The sequence below is a fragment of the Budorcas taxicolor genome, chromosome 12 (genome assembly GCF_023091745.1).
Source record: "Budorcas taxicolor isolate Tak-1 chromosome 12, Takin1.1, whole genome shotgun sequence".
Lineage (NCBI taxonomy): Eukaryota > Metazoa > Chordata > Mammalia > Artiodactyla > Bovidae > Budorcas > Budorcas taxicolor.
The window spans coordinates 87,288,207-87,303,472 of NC_068921.1; the positions used below are offsets into that span (position 1 = coordinate 87,288,207).

General features: G+C 46.6%; 1 protein-coding gene across 3 annotated transcripts; it reads left to right on the forward strand.

The window, feature by feature from the left end:
• The first annotated feature begins 561 nt into the window (after positions 1-561).
• Positions 562-10,259, forward strand: CHAMP1 (chromosome alignment maintaining phosphoprotein 1). 3 transcript variants are annotated; one of them, XM_052649949.1, is made up of 3 exons: positions 562-652; positions 4,360-4,509; positions 6,844-10,259. In XM_052649949.1, the coding sequence occupies exons 2-3, from the start codon at positions 4,494-4,496 to the stop codon at positions 9,288-9,290; spliced, it is 2,463 nt and encodes an 820-aa protein (XP_052505909.1). In that variant the 5' UTR covers positions 562-652; positions 4,360-4,493; the 3' UTR covers positions 9,291-10,259. The 3 variants fall into 3 exon arrangements, with proteins under 3 accessions (XP_052505909.1, XP_052505907.1, XP_052505910.1); XM_052649947.1 differs by lacking the exon at positions 562-652 and adding an exon at positions 911-1,332; XM_052649950.1 differs by lacking the exon at positions 562-652 and adding an exon at positions 911-1,332 and having other exon boundaries at positions 4,360-4,506.
• The last annotated feature ends 5,007 nt before the right edge of the window (positions 10,260-15,266 follow it).

Here is a 15,266-nt window from a genome sequence, read left to right on the forward strand (position 1 = left end):
CTATTTAAAGTTAGAATATTCCCAGAAATTTAAAGAACAGGCAATATTCAGACTTTGGCGTGAAAGTGAGGATACAATAAAAAATGAAGGAATAGGCTAGAGATGCCTCAACCGAGGTAACGGATGCCGCCTGCTCTCACACGGAGCCCGGCGGCCAGACGCGGTCCTCCTCGCGGAGCTGCGTCGCGGCCGCGCACTCCGGAGTTGTCAGCGTGAACGAACTCGGCCAAAGGCAGAGAGAAACCCAGGACTCAGCAGCCGGGCGCTCGACCCCGCGGGAAGCACAAAGCGTTAGGGTTAGCGCGCGGACGGCGGAGACCAGCCGCGGGCCGGCCTGCTCCCGGGGCTTCGGGGCGCGGCCGGGGCGGGCGGCGCGTCACTTCCGGGCGCGGGAGGGCTGCCGGGGGCCGCCGCGCTCCGCAAGGGGCGCCCGAGACCAGCGACCTGATTGGTCTGCGCGGGGGGCGCGGCGCCAAAGTCGCGTGAGCGCGCGCCCGCCCGTCCTGGGGCCGCGCGCACGTTCGCGCGTCCGGAGCCCGCGCCTGCGCCTCGCCGCCATTCGCGAGGCCGCCGCGCTGCAGGCCTTGGCGGGGCCGCCGAGACCGCGAGCTTCCCCCTCCTTTCCGGCCCGGATGCCGGCCGCGGCCCGCTGGTGAGGAGCGCGGCGGGCGGGGAGGGCCGTCCCCGGACCGCTGCCCCGAGGAGGCTTGGGCCTGCCGCCGACGAGGGCCCCAGGCGCGGCCGCGGGCCGGGTGGGGCCGCGGGCCTTGGGGCGGGAGCCGTGCGTCATCCCGCCCGAGGTCGGAAACGTTTTGTTTCAAACCGCGCTGGGGCGACGGAACCCGGGCCCACGAGCTCCTGGTTCTGGAGGCGGTTTTTTCTGCCCCTCGGCTGCGTGGGCTTTGTCATTAATGCCGCTTGGAAGTCAGGGGGCAACCCGCGGAGTGGGGTGGCGTATATCTGATAACTCAGCAACAAAAAGCCGTTTAAGAGTGGGCAAAGGACTTCAGTGGCTCTTTCTCCTGAGGAGATGTGCAGATGGCCCCAGAGCACGTCGAAGGATGACTCTTAGCTGTCAGCGTTGTGAAAAAGGAAACCAGCATGCGACACCGCTTCACACTCGCTAATATTGGTAAAAAAAAAAAGAAAATTCTGAAGTGTTGATGAGGACCTGGAGAAATTGGAACAGTCCTGCTTTGCTGTCTGGGAAGTGAAATGATGCGGCTATCAGCTATGGAAAATGGTTTAGAAATTACCATTTGAAGTTACCAGTATGATCCAGCAGTTCCCCTCCTAGGTATAAATTCCAAAGAATTGAAAGCAGAGACCCAGGTACTTGTACACCAGTGTCCATAGCAGCCTTATTCAGAGTAGCCAAGAAGAGGGCTCCTCTGGTGGCTCAGTGAGGAAAAAAACTCTGGCTGCAATTTGGGAGACCTGGGTTCGATCCCTGGGTTGGGAAGATCCCCTGGGGGAGGGCATCGCAACCCACTCCAGTATTCTTGCTTGGAGCCTGGCGGGCTGCAGTCCATGGGGTGGCAAGGAGTCGGACACGACTGAATGACTAAGTACAGTCCTTGTTCAACCAGAGTAGCCAAAGGAGGTAACAATGTACATGACTGTCAACAGATGAGTGGGAAAGAAAGTTGTGGTATATACAGTGGGCTGCTGCATATCTTAGAAAAAATGAAATTATGATGCATGCTTCAGTATATACATGCTAAGTAGAAAAAGCCCCGCACAAAACCCCCAATATTTTATGACTCCTCTCAAAGAGGGAATTGTTGAATGGGTATAGAATTTCTGTTTGTGATGATTTTGGAAATGGATAATGGAAACGGCCATACAACATTGTGAATGTACTTAGTGCCACTAGATTATGCATTTAAAAATGGTAAATTGAATGGTTTGTTCATTTTTAAAGTGGTAAGAATGGTAAAGTTTATGCTGTATTTTGTCACAGTTTTAAAAAATGTATACAAAAAAGCTAAACTACAGAGACTGGTTGTGAGGAACGCGGCATTGTTACAGCAGTTAGTTTGTGTGGATCTGTGATAGATCCATGAAGGAACGCGTGATGCCTGTTACAGACTGTGGGCTTCAGTTAGTAACATATATTTGTTTATTGGGCTTCCCTGTCGGCTGTAACAAATTTACTAGCTTAATACAGTGTTAATAATAGAAATGATGGGCAGAGGAGGAAAGGAGGAATGTGAGAACGCAGAACTTTCTGTTCAATTGCTGTTTCAACCTAAAATTTCTCTGAAGTTTAATATTTTTTTAAAAATAAGCAAAGGTGAAGAGCAGTGCTATTGTGAATATGCGTTGTTACGTAGTCACTAAGTCATGTCAGACTCTGGGGCCCCATGGGCTGTACTGCTAGGTTCCTCTATGCATGGAATTCCCAGGCAAGAATACTGAACTGGGTTGACGTTTCCTTCTCCAGGGGTTCTTCTGAATGTTTGATTCATTTCCTGTAATTGTTTTTGGCCCATTTACTGGCTTTTCAAGATCTTACTAAATTTTACTATATTAACTTGGTTGAGGTATTTGAGAAAGAAACTGGATAGATAGCAGAACATTATTGTGGTCCTTCATCAGATGCTATTTGCCTGACCTTGAGTAAGTTATTAATGTCTAGGTTTCAGTTTCCTTAACTGTAAAGTTTGCTTATTCCCGTAGCATAAAAATCCATGCTTCAGGATTTGATGAATTCTTGGCAAGCATTTTTGCCTCCTGCTGGTTGTGGAAGCATTTTCCCTGCAGAAAGTTGTTGAGATGCTTGAAGAAGTGGTACCTGTTGGCGAGAGGTCAGGTGAATATGGTGGATGAGGCAAAACTTCTAGCTCAGTTCTTTGCACTTCTGAAGCGCTGGTTGTGTGACATGTGGTTGGATGTTATTGTGGAGAGGAATCGGGCCCTTTCTGTTGACCAGCGCCAGCTGCAGGCGTTGCAGTTGAGGGTGCATCTCGTGAACTTGCTGAGCATACACCTCAGATGTCATGATTTCTCCGGGATTCAGAAAGCTGTAGTGGGTCCGATGGGCAGCAAACCACCAAATGATGACCATGACCTTTTCTTGGTTCAAGTTTGGCTTTGAGAAGTGCTTTGGAGCTTCTTAGTCCAGGCACTGAGCCGGTCATCGTTGGTTGTTGTATAAAGTCTACTTTTTGTTTCACATTATAATCTGATGGAGAAATGAATCATTGTTGCATAGAATAAGAGAAGACGACACTTCAAAAGGATGATTTTTTTTTTTTTTTTTGGATTTGTGGTCAGCTGATGAGCTGGCCACTTATCAAGCCTTTTTACCTTTCCCATTTGCTTCAAATTCTGAACAACTGTAGAATGGTTGATGTTGAGTTTTCTGGCAACTTCTCATGTAGTTGTAAGGATCAGGTTCGATGATCATCTCAATTGATCATTGTCAACTTTGGTGGCCGGCCACTGCACTCCTCATCTTCAAGGCTCTTGTCTCCTTTGTAAAACTTCTTGAACCACCACTGCACTCTACTTTCATTAGCAGATTCTGCACCAGATGCAGTGCTGATGCTGCGAATTGTCTCTGGTGCATTTCATGACCCATTTTGAACTCGAATGAAAAAACCGCTGGAATTTGCCTTTTGTCTAACATCATTTCCCTAGTCTAAAATAAACAGCAAGTAATGTCATTAGCAAAAAAAAAAAAAGCCATAAAGTGAGAAATGCATGTTAAAATGAGGTATATCCTGACCACATTTACTTAAGAATGTATTCCAGTAACAAGCTGCAAAGTTTAACAATGGAAAACCATACTTTTGCATCAGCCTAATAATTTAATGGCTGCATTCACCATCCACAGTGATTTTGATGCCCAAGAAAATAAAATCTGCCACAGCTTCCACTTTTTCTCCTATTTACCATGAAGTGATGGGACTGGATGTCATGGTCTTAGTTTTTTGAATGTTGAGTTTTTTTGAATGTTCTGAATGGTTTTTCACTCTTCTCTTTCACTCTCATCAAGGAATTCCTGAGCTCCTCTTTGCTTTCCGCAATTAGAGGCGTGTCATCTGTGTATCTGAGGTTGTTGGCATTTCTCTGGCAGTCTTGATTCTAGCTTGTGATTCATCCAGCCCAGCGTTTTGCGTGATGTACTCTGTATATAATTCCATAGTGGATCATTAAATTGATACTCAACAAGGGTGGTGTCATGGATATTATCTACCGTAATCTTTGGTGTCATTTTATTAAAGTTAATGTCTAGGCTTTGGATTGGACCCCTGTTGCTCTTGGAAGGGGCAGAGAAATTATCAGAATTATAGAGGGCACAGATTTTCACAGTGAAGTAATTTTAATTACCCTTCCTTTTGTTTTTTTCAGGTTCAACGTCTCATTTTTGTCCTTCATGTACTATACGTTGTTTTCTGTGGTCTAGTCAAAAAGCCATGTACACTTGCCTGCCCTTTGAAGACCATTTTAAAGAATTCTTCTAAGACAGCTGGAAAGTCTCCTTAATGAAAGAGCATGGTGGTCTGTATTTCTCCCCTGTTCTAAAAGCTTTTGTCCTGAATCTATACAGTGATGTTCTAGTAGCATTGCTTTGCATATATTTTTGTTTACTTTTACCATTTCTCACTTTCTGACATTTAAGAGAATATTTTATGATGAGTGCATTTTTAAAAAGTGCTTCGAGTTCTTAAGGGAAAACATTAAAAGCATACATACCCATATTAATAGTGGTATAGGAACATGTATTAATTATGTTAGTTACAGAATCTGGTTTAGCAGTTGTTGGATCCTTGCTAAGAAGGGCATACCTGATATAACTGGTAGAGAGTAGAATAGAGTCCAGAGTAGAATCACAGGACTTAGTAATTGCTAAATAGAACCCTGCATGTCAGGGAAAGAACATTATGTGTCATTGATTACATGTGTAATCAATGTTGAGATGAAAACTATCCATTTGGGGTCAAAAACAGGCTGGACACCAAAGAATTAAAGATACAAATATGTAAGAAGAGAATGAAGTTATCATCATAGGAAAAATACTGAGTTATTAAAAAAAAAATTTGAATGAGAAGGCATAATTTAAAATACAGTCATAAGAGGAACAGTTTCAAATTTTTAATTTTTGTGTAAACCAGTTGGTCAAAAAGTTCGTTTGAATTTTCCCATGATATGTTATGGAAAACCTGAATGAACTTTTGGGCCAACCCATGATGTAGTTTAGGAAAAAAAAAGTCAAATAAAGTCAAGAGACAAATGGTAAATTGAGAAGGTAGTTTCCATAAAGTGGCTGACTTCTTTTATATACAAAGACTATTTACAAATAATTAAATGCATAAAGTACATCCTAGAAAAAAGATATACATTTGGCTGATAAAAAGGGAAGATACTCAGTCTTTCTCATTAAAGAACATTAAAACAACAGTGAGATGTCAGTTTTCACCCAAGGAGTAGCAAGGGTTTAAAGTGTAATGATCCTCTGGTGATGAGGGAGTTGGGGCTTCTTGAATTATCCCTCACATAGACGCACTTGGTATGTAAGGTATGTAATAGTACTGCAGGTTTTTGAGAGTTTGGTGAAACATTAGTTTCAGTTGCAAATAGCCTTCGAAACATTTCTCGGAATTTCCCCTACAAAAATACCCTCACATTCAAAGATCTGTATAAGGAATTTCAGTGCTTAGCCTGTGTGTAAAGATACCCTAGGAAATGCCTTCTAATTTAGCCAGAAGCCTGTATGTGCCCTTACTGTAGAATCAGAAACTTGGTCCAGTTGCTCTCAGAGTCACCAAAACACGTTCCTTTCACTTCCCTGGGGTCTGGCCCTGCTGTTTCTCCTGAGCCACAGACTTCTCTTCTTTAAATGGAAGCTCATTGCAGAAAAATATGTATAATACCTCATTTGTATAGAATGTATGTGCCCTTTTGTAAACATAGAACTTCTCTTTAGTGATACATAAGTAGAGTGACTACCCTTGGGAAGTGATACTGTGTGAATGTCTTGTCCGCATGAATGAGTATGTGAGTTTCTCTTAACTTTTACTGCCTAAGAAGATCAGCTTAAAAGTTTAAAAGTCCTGTTTTCTGGTAAGCAAGTTGCCTCAAGGGTGTCCTCCGTCTCAGTTGCTGTTTTTGGCAAACCCCCTCACAGCCTTTAATGTCTCTGCTGAGAGCCTTCTCGGTGTTGTCTTCCATGTCGTTTCTTCTCAGCTGATGTAAGCACCACGTTGCATGTAAGCACCTGAAACCCAAGCACCTAGAAGAGCGTAGGGCACAAAATAATTAATTTATTAAGTGAGTGGATAAAAATACATTAGGATGGATAAAGCATTACAAGATATGTTGACTTTTTTTAAAAAGTTGTCTTTTCACAGTTAGATTTAGTTTAACAAGCACTTTGTAAAGTGGGTCTAAAGTTTCTTGCTCTGCCTGAATAGCTTAGCTTTAACTTTGACATTTACTCAGCCTTTGTGTGCTAACAGCTTGTTGATTCGGGGTATTACAGTGTAAGGCACGTGCTGTAGATAATTCTGGAATCAGGCTTGGGTTCCTGACAGGCTTATAACCTGGGTAATTGACTTTGAACATTAGGTTCGTCATATGTAGATGAAAATAATATTGGAGTCATATTGTTAGGATTAAATGAGATGATTTATGTAAAAATAGCAGAGTTCCTGGGACTTGGTTAAAAATTAGCTATATTTTTCCCTTCTCTTCACAGTCTTTATAGAGATATTTATAATAAATGCGTATGCCGTTCTAGACTTAAAATTTTTCAAGTATAGAATGGACTAGAAATAGCATTTCATTCAAATTATGATCCCTGAAAATCACTCATTTATTTCTCCTTTGTTGCAGCACTGTTTTTAAAGAATAAAATCGTGTATGTTAGAAAAATGGAAGTATTCCAGGAACTTCGTAAGGCGTCGGCACATTTGGAGTGTGACCACTGCAATTTCAGAGGCACAGATTATGAAAATGTACAAATCCACATGGGTACCATCCATCCAGAATTTTGTGACGAAATGGATGCCGGTGGGTTAGGTAAAATGATATTTTACCAGAAAAGTGCAAAGCTGTTTCACTGCCATAAATGCTTTTTCACCAGCAAGATGTACTCTAATGTATACTATCACATCACATCTAAACATTCGGCCGCAGAGAAATGGAATGAGAAACCAAAAAATCAGTTCAACAAAGAAGCAGAACCTGTGAAAAGCCCCCCTCTTCCTGAACACCAGAACATGGCCTCCAGTTCAGCAGAGCTCCTGAAGCCTGCCCCTGCCCTTTCTATAGAAACACAGAAACTTGGCCCAGTTGTGTCTCCAGAATCACCAGAACCTGCCCCTCTTCCTTCCCTGGACTCTCAGAAGCTTGGCCTTGTTGTTTCTCCTGAGCCACAGACACCTTCTCTTCCTTCTCCTGAGCCTCCGAAACCAGCCCCCGTCTCTTCTCCTGAACTTCCAAAACCAGCCCCTCTTGTTTCTGAATCTCAGAAACAAGTCCCTGTTCCTTCTCCAGAACCACAGAAACTTGCTCCTGTGTCTCCTGAGCCAATAAAGGCCACTCTGACTAATCCCAAACCCCAGAAACACTCCCATTTCCCAGAAACATTGGTGCCACCTTCAGCCCCATCCCCTGAGTCACCAGTACTAGCTGCCTCCCCAGAGCCTTGGGGACCATCCCCAACTGCATCTCCGGAGTCTCGGAAGCCAGCCCAGACTGTCTCCCCTGAGCCGAGGAAGCTGTCCCCATCAGTGTCTCCTGAACCTTGGAAGCTGTTCTCTGCTGTCTCCTCAGAGCCTCGGAGGCCAGCCCCAGCTGCGTCACCAGGCTCTTGGAAGCCAGGGCCACCTGGATCCCCCAGGTCTTGGAAATCTAGTCCGTCAGCATCATCAGGACCTTGGAAGCCAGCTAAACCTGCTCCATCTGTGTCTCCCGGACCTTGGAAACCGGCTCCGTCCGTGTCCTCTGCCTCCTGGAAGTCTTCATCAGTCTCGTCTGGTTCCTGGAAATCTCCTCCTGCGTCTCCTGAGTCATGGAAGTCTGGCCCACCGGAGCTGCGAAAGACCACTGCCACCTTGTCACCTGAGCACTGGAAGACAGCTCCTCCAGAGTCTCCTGAGGCTCGCAAACCTGGCCCAACACTGTCCCCAGAGATCCGGAGTCCAGCAGGGTCTCCAGAGCTCAGAAAGCCCTCAGGGTCTCCTGATCAGTTTTCTCCTGATCAGCGGAAAACATCTCCTGCTTCAGTTGATTATCCTGAGTCCCAGAAGAGTTCCCGTGGTGGTCCCCCTGATCTCTGGAAGTCTTCCTTTTTCATCGAACCTCAGAAACCTGTCTTCCCTGAGGTCCGGAAACCAGGTCCTTCTGGGCCATCTGAGTCCCCCAAAGCAGCCTCTGATATCTGGAAGCCTGTTCTCTCTGTCAATACTGAGCCTAGAAAGCCTGCCCTGTTTTCTGAGCCTACCAAAACCGCCCCTCCTGCTTCTCCTGAACCACGAAAACGTGCTCTTTTTCCAGAGCCCCGGAAGCATGCCCTTTTCCCTGAACTTGCAAAATCTGCCATCTTCTCGGAGTCTCAGAAGGCAGTTGAGCTTGGTGATGAACTGCAGGCAGATGCCATAGATGATCAAAAGTGTGATGTTTTAGTTCAGGAAGAACTAATGGCTACACCTAAGAGACTCTTGGAAGACGCTTTATTTCCTTCCTCAAAGAAGCTCAAGAAAGACAACCAAGAGAACTCTGATGCTGAGCTTAGTAGCAGTGAGTGTATTAAAGCAGATTTGGATGCAGTAGATGGTAAGGGCCAAGAATCAAGCAGTGACCAAGAGCAGGTTGATGTGGAATCTATTGATTTTAGTAAAGAGAACAAAATGGACATTACTAGTCCAGAGCAGTCCAAAAATGTATTGCAGTTTACTGAGGAAAAAGAGGCTTTTATCTCTGAAGAAGAGATTGCAAAATACATGAAGCGTGGAAAAGGAAAGTATTATTGCAAAATTTGTTGCTGTCGTGCTATGAAAAAAGGTGCTGTTTTGCATCATTTGGTTAACAAGCATAATGTTCATAGTCCTTACAAATGTACAATTTGTGGAAAAGCTTTTCTTTTAGAATCTCTCCTTAAAAATCATGTAGCTGCTCATGGGCAAAGTTTGCTTAAATGTCCACGTTGTAATTTTGAATCAAATTTTCCGAGAGGCTTTAAGAAACATTTAACTCATTGTCAAAGCCGGCATAATGAGGAAGCAAATAAAAAGCTGATGGAAGCTCTGGAACCTCCACTGGAGGAGCAGCAAATTTGATTTTTAAACCTGGTGTGGATATGTGCTCTACAGAGTTGTTCATTGAACTCATTTGTTGAAAGTATCAGTTAGAAAGCCTGGTTGGGTCAGTAGATCCTGATGCTTGGTGTACTGTGTTTGTCTCAGTGGTGTTACAAAGAGTAAGTGTGTGTTATTTTTTTTCTTGGTCTCTTGTTTATGTGGCTGTTGTATAAGTCAATAAATGCATATTGTGTATTCCATATGGGTAAAATTTCTCTAATTTCTTTAGTATATTTGAGTAATATGAAGAGGTAGGTGTTCTGTATAACAAGACTAAGTCGTACCCAGTTGGGAACATCTAGTTACATCTTTCTTGTGCAACTAATTTTGGACAGTGGAAATTAGGCATGAAAGTTCTGAGAAGTTTTGTTCTCTTAAGTGTGTGTTCAGATCATAAAAATTATTTTAAAGTTTCTATTTGGTCATAAAATGTTAGTTTATTAATCTTGAACCACTTTTAGGTGATTATTAGCTTTTATGTCATGGAAACTTGGAGTCTCAGGGTTGCTGATTTTCTGCTAAAAGAGGGGAAATTGAGTCAGTTTAAAATATAGTTTGCAGTCTTCTCCTGTAGGAAACTGAGAAACAGGGGTGTGATTTTAGGTCTTGTCCTTAGTTGATTCCTTTGGAATCTTCCATTCTGTACCCTACCCCAGGATCTGGCCCTTCCCTTCCCTGTGAGCTCATACCAACAGGTGATCCTTGCTTGCCAAATGTGTTACGAGTTGCACCTCCTCCTGGGCCTTACGCACCGTCTTTTGGGGCTTCAGACCAGGGTCATGAGCAGAACTGAAAGTCTTCCAGATTCACCACAAAAAGTTTTATAAATATTACAGTTTCAGAATACACCAGTTCTGTGTTTTTCACAGTTGTTACTGTAAGTACTTGGTGCCTGTTTATGGATTGTTTTATTCTAAAATATTTTGTCAAATGTGTATCAACCAAATTAAAAACAAAGGCTTTCATGTTAGCAGTATCTTCCTGTGTGTTTTCTTTTGTGTAATTTTCATATGATACCAAATTCCATTATTTCCAATTTCCACTTGTTTTCACACTGATTTTCATATCTGGAGCAGCATTTTCTAAGCTCTGTTTTCTCAGAGTGGTCAGGTAAGTTCAGGGACTGTACGGTCATCCCTTGGTGTCCACAGGGAATTAATTCCATGACACCCTGCAGATACCAAAATCCGTTGGATGCTCAAGTCTCTTAAAAGCATGTAGTGTTTGTATTTAACCTGCCATACTTTAAATCATCTCTAGATAGCTTACAGTGCCTAACACAATGTAAGTGCATTATAAATAGTTATCAGCAAGTGGCCAATTCAAGTTTTGCTTTATGGAACTTTCTGGAAGTTTTTTCGAATATTTTTGATCCGTGGTTGGTTGAATCCATGAAAGTGGAAACCAAGGATGCATGAGTCGTAGCTTCATGAGGCTTTGGTCACAATCCTGGTGGTGGTCAGTCCTGACTGCTTCATTGAAACAATAGGAAGCATTTAGTATCATAAGGATTCTGATTTGTAGCCAGAAATGAGATACTGGCTTATGCACTTGAATTCCATCAAACAAGCAGCTCCAGAGCTGTCATTTCAGAGAACACGGTCTGGCAGGGAAGGCACTGCTTGATGGGATTGTTGATTTACGCTGGGCAGCTTAACAACAAGCTTGTGTGTTGTGGAGTTGACTCCTAGACATGATGCCAGCAGGCAGGAGGGGGAAGGTGTCTTGGATACAGCTGTCCTACATGCTGACTTGATTAAAATTACGAGTAGAAGAACAAGGGACCTCCAGTGCCCAGAAATTGTTTTGAAGCCTGCAGTCAGAACAGCCATGTCTGAGCGTGTAACAGCAGGCAGCAGGTTCTTTGGAGCCGTATCTTTTGGGGCAGTCTTCTCAGAGAGTCCTCGGTGCGTCTGCTCAAGGGGAATCTAGCTAGACCCCATAACTTGGCATCTCATGTTGGCTTTTAGTAGTACCATCGTAAGAGACTTGGTGCTAGGTTAGGTGGCTGTGGCGCGTGTGTAGTTTGGCATTAAGGCCAACTGGAGGTCCAGCCAGTCCATTCTGAAGGAGATCAGCCCTGGGCTTGCTTTGGAAGGACTGATGCTAAAGCTGAAACTCCAGTGCTTTGGCCACCTTGTAAGGCTCGGACGCACTCTGAAAGGACACTCAGGGACAGCCTCTAGTGGACTGACAAAGCTTATGATCTAACTGCGCAGCTTCATGATTCTCAGGGAATAGAGCAGAAGGCTGAGGCGCACGTAGCCATTCCAGACAAACATCACAGCACCCAGCAGAAGAGACAGTTCCCACCGCCCAAGACATAACATAGCTTTGGCGAAACTCTAAAGGGAGCCTTATCATGAAACAACAGTCCTTGCTCTCAGAAACAGGTGGTCAGAAGGAAGCCTTCGAACGCCTCAAGGCCGGGTGTATAACCCTTCGTTATCCATTCCCAGCCTCAGGCACTGGGTGAACACTCATAACCCTTTGTTATGCTCGTTCCAGCTTCCAACCTTTGTCATGAGTGGAGCAAATACATTTTCAGTGTTTTCTGAAAGCCTTCCAGCTCCTGCACACCACCTCATGCGAAGAGTTGACTCATTGGAAAAGAGTCTGATGCTGGGAGGGATTGGGGGCAGGAGAAGAAGGGGACGACAGAGGATGAGATGGCTGGATGGCATCACTGACTCGAACGTGAGTCTAAGTGAACTCTGGGAGTTGGTGATGGACAGGGAGGCCTGGCCTGCTGCAGTTCATGTGGTCGCAAAGAGTTGGACATGACTGAGCGACTGAACTGAACTGAAACCACTGTGTTCTTGGCTCACCTCAGCTGTAGCTTCCCAGTTTTTTCTCCTTTCACCTCTAAGGGGTAAACTGTGTCCTTAGTTTAGAACCTATTTACTTTCTTTTTACTTTTTAATTTGTTTATGTATTTTTGGCTGTGTAAGAAATTTCCACAATATGATCCACACAGTCAAAGGCAATGAAGCAGAATTGGTGGTTTCTCTGAAATTCTCTTGCTTAGGACTGGTTTTGCAGTTGTTTTGGGAAACAGCCACAGGGCGGCAGCATTTATTCATGCCCATCTCTGGTTTCGACAAGCAAAGCCTTATGGAAAACCCTGTTCATCCAGGTTTCTCCGGCTGAGGTAAGCCCTGCCCTGGAGCCCTCTTGATCAGTCACTGAACTGATTGTGACTTTACCCTTCTGGTGTCAAAGAAACAAGATTTCTTTGAGGAACAAATACAGAATGCCAGTAGGCACTTGAGAAATGCTCAGCATCCCTATCGGTTCACTCCCATCACGTGGCTCTTAGGAAATTCTGGAGGAATATATCAGAAAGGACAGGGGTCTCCCAGGTCAGATTAGATGTAAAGAGCCTGTCTGCCAATGCAGGAGAAGTAAGTTCAATCCCTGGGTGGGGAAGATACACTGGAGGAGGGCATGGCAACCCACGTCAGTATTCTTCCCTGAAATACTATGGACAGAGGAGCCTGGCAGGCTACAGACCGCAGGGTCCACTGAATCAAACATGACTGAAGGGTTAGGGTTAGGGGTTAGGCTTAGGAGTTAGGGTTAGGGGGGTTGGGAGGGTAGAGGAGGGGGTCAGGAGTGTGGAGAAGGGGGTCGGCAGTGTGGAGGAGGGGTGGGAGGATGGAAGGACTGCTGTCTGCACGTAAGTCCCCACTCCGACCATCTTCAGAATTGCTCATTGTTGTAGCAAGCATCCTAATTGTGTTTTCACCTGTGTAACTGGTGGGTTCTTAATGAGCAATGTGAACAGTGACATTAAATGTCCTCAGTCAAGACTAGATGCTTACTATACCACATACAGGTGTAAGAACCTGGGGAGGCATGTGCAGCCGGTACCCCTAGGGACAGGGTTCAGACTTGAACCCTCAACATTTTGGGGTCCAGCCACTGCTTTAGCATTTCTGAGGGCCCAGTGCTGACTCCAAGGGTTCTGTAATCCAGCCTCCAGCCTCCTTTAGTGAGACCCACACTTCTAGGACCCTACAGAGCAGGGCCTGTGTGAGTTCTCTGTGGCTTCTCTAACAGACGACCACATGTTGGGAGATTTAAAGCAACAGAAGTTCATCCTCCCCTGGTCCTGGAGACCAGACACCTGAGACCAAGGTGGTTGCAGGGCTGAGGTTCCTCCAGAGGCTCCAGGATGGGGTCCTTCCTGCCTTCTCCAGCCTTGGGGCTCCAGGGGTCCTGGGATTGGTGCCCCTCCCTCCCACCTCTGCCTCCATCCAGGATGGGTCCTTCTTGCCTTCTCCAGCCTTGGGGCTCCAGGGTCCCAGGGCTTGGGGCCCCTCCCTCCCATCTCTGCCTCCGTCTTCACGGGGCTTCTCGTCCGCGTTCTCTTCCATCTCCTATAAGGACTCCAGCCTTGGGGCTCCAGGGGTCCCGGGATTGGGGCCCCTCCCTCCCACCTCTGCCTCCATCCAGGATGGGTCCTTCCTGCCTTCTCCAGCCTTGGGGCTCCAGGGGTCCTGGGGCTTGGGGTGCCCCCTCCCACCTCTGCCTCCATCCAGGATGGGGTCCTTCCTGCCTTCTCCAGCGTTGGGGCTCCAGGGTCCCAGGGCTTGGGGCGCCCCCTCCCACCTCTGCCTCCATCCAGGATGGGGTCCTTCCTGCCTTCTCCAGCGTTGGGGCTCCAGGGTCCCAGGGCTTGGGGCCCCTCCCTCCCACCTCTGCCTCCGTCTTCACGGGGCTTCTCGTCCGCGTCCTCTTCCATCTCCTATAAGGGCTCTGTCAGCTGGACTGAAGGTCACCCCTGCCCCGGATGCCCTGACCTTGAGACCCTAACTCCATCTGGCAAAGACCCTTTTCCCAGATACGGCCCTGTTCCCGTGTTCTGGGGGGGGGGCACATCTTTGGGGGCCACCATTCACCCCATTATCTAAAATAACCTCATTTTAGGAGATCACCACAGGTCCATATAGACGGGCACAGACAGGAGCCACACACGTGGGGTCTGGAGAGAATGAGGGTCCTGGAGTCACCTGGAACGGATCAGGCCTGGCTTCATCAGGTGAGGGGAATCACAGGGAGGGGTGGGCATGGCCTTGTTCAGGCTTCAAAAAGACCGTGTTGGGTGGGATGTGAGGCGCACCGTGAGGGCAGGGAGCTTTGTAGGGCCCGATGGAGGGATTAGGCTTGGGCCGGGGCCGTGGGTGTAGAGGGGAATGAGTGTGGGGGTTGGCCATATGCCCTGGAGAAGGAGCGGACAGTCCCTGGGGCACAAGGAGCTGGGAACCTGGGAGGCTTCTGTGTTACTGAACCAAACTTGAGTCCACACACCTGAGTGCAGTAAAGCCAGTCGCCTGACACCAGGTGCCATAAAGGAAAGTGCAGCATTAATTGTAAAGGTACCAATATGCGGAGACAGGGAACTCGTGCTCTACACCCTGAGATCCCTGAAGGGCTTCAGGAAAGCAGTTTTACGGGCCACATGAGGGAAGGGGGGTCACAGAGTATGTGATTCGCTGGTGCACGGTTCTCTGGCTGGTGAGGTAACAGGCAGCTAACCTCACAAATCCTCAGGCACTGGGCACTCTGGGGGTGACGTGTTCATGCTCATCAAGTAGTTAACTTCTTCCACTGAGTGGGGCTTTCAGCAGCGGTAAACACCTCCCTGAGTGTGCCTCAGCTACTGTCATCTCCATACTTCAGAGAGGGGCTACGGCAGGGGATACGGGACAGGGTCTGCTCTGGGAGGGCCCCTAGGCTCCTGCTCGGTTACGCCAGGGTGTCTGGGCTCAGCAGCTGGAGAAGTCGGGGCTGCCTCCTGGGCGTGGGGAGCAGCAGGACCGCAGTCCTTGAGGGGCCTGTTAGTCCCCAGGATGAGATGGGGAGGCTGTGGATGGACAGATGAACCTGGCCTGGGAGAGGGCTGCAGGCTGGAAATGTCACTGGAATCATCGCAGGGAGGAAGGGGAAAGA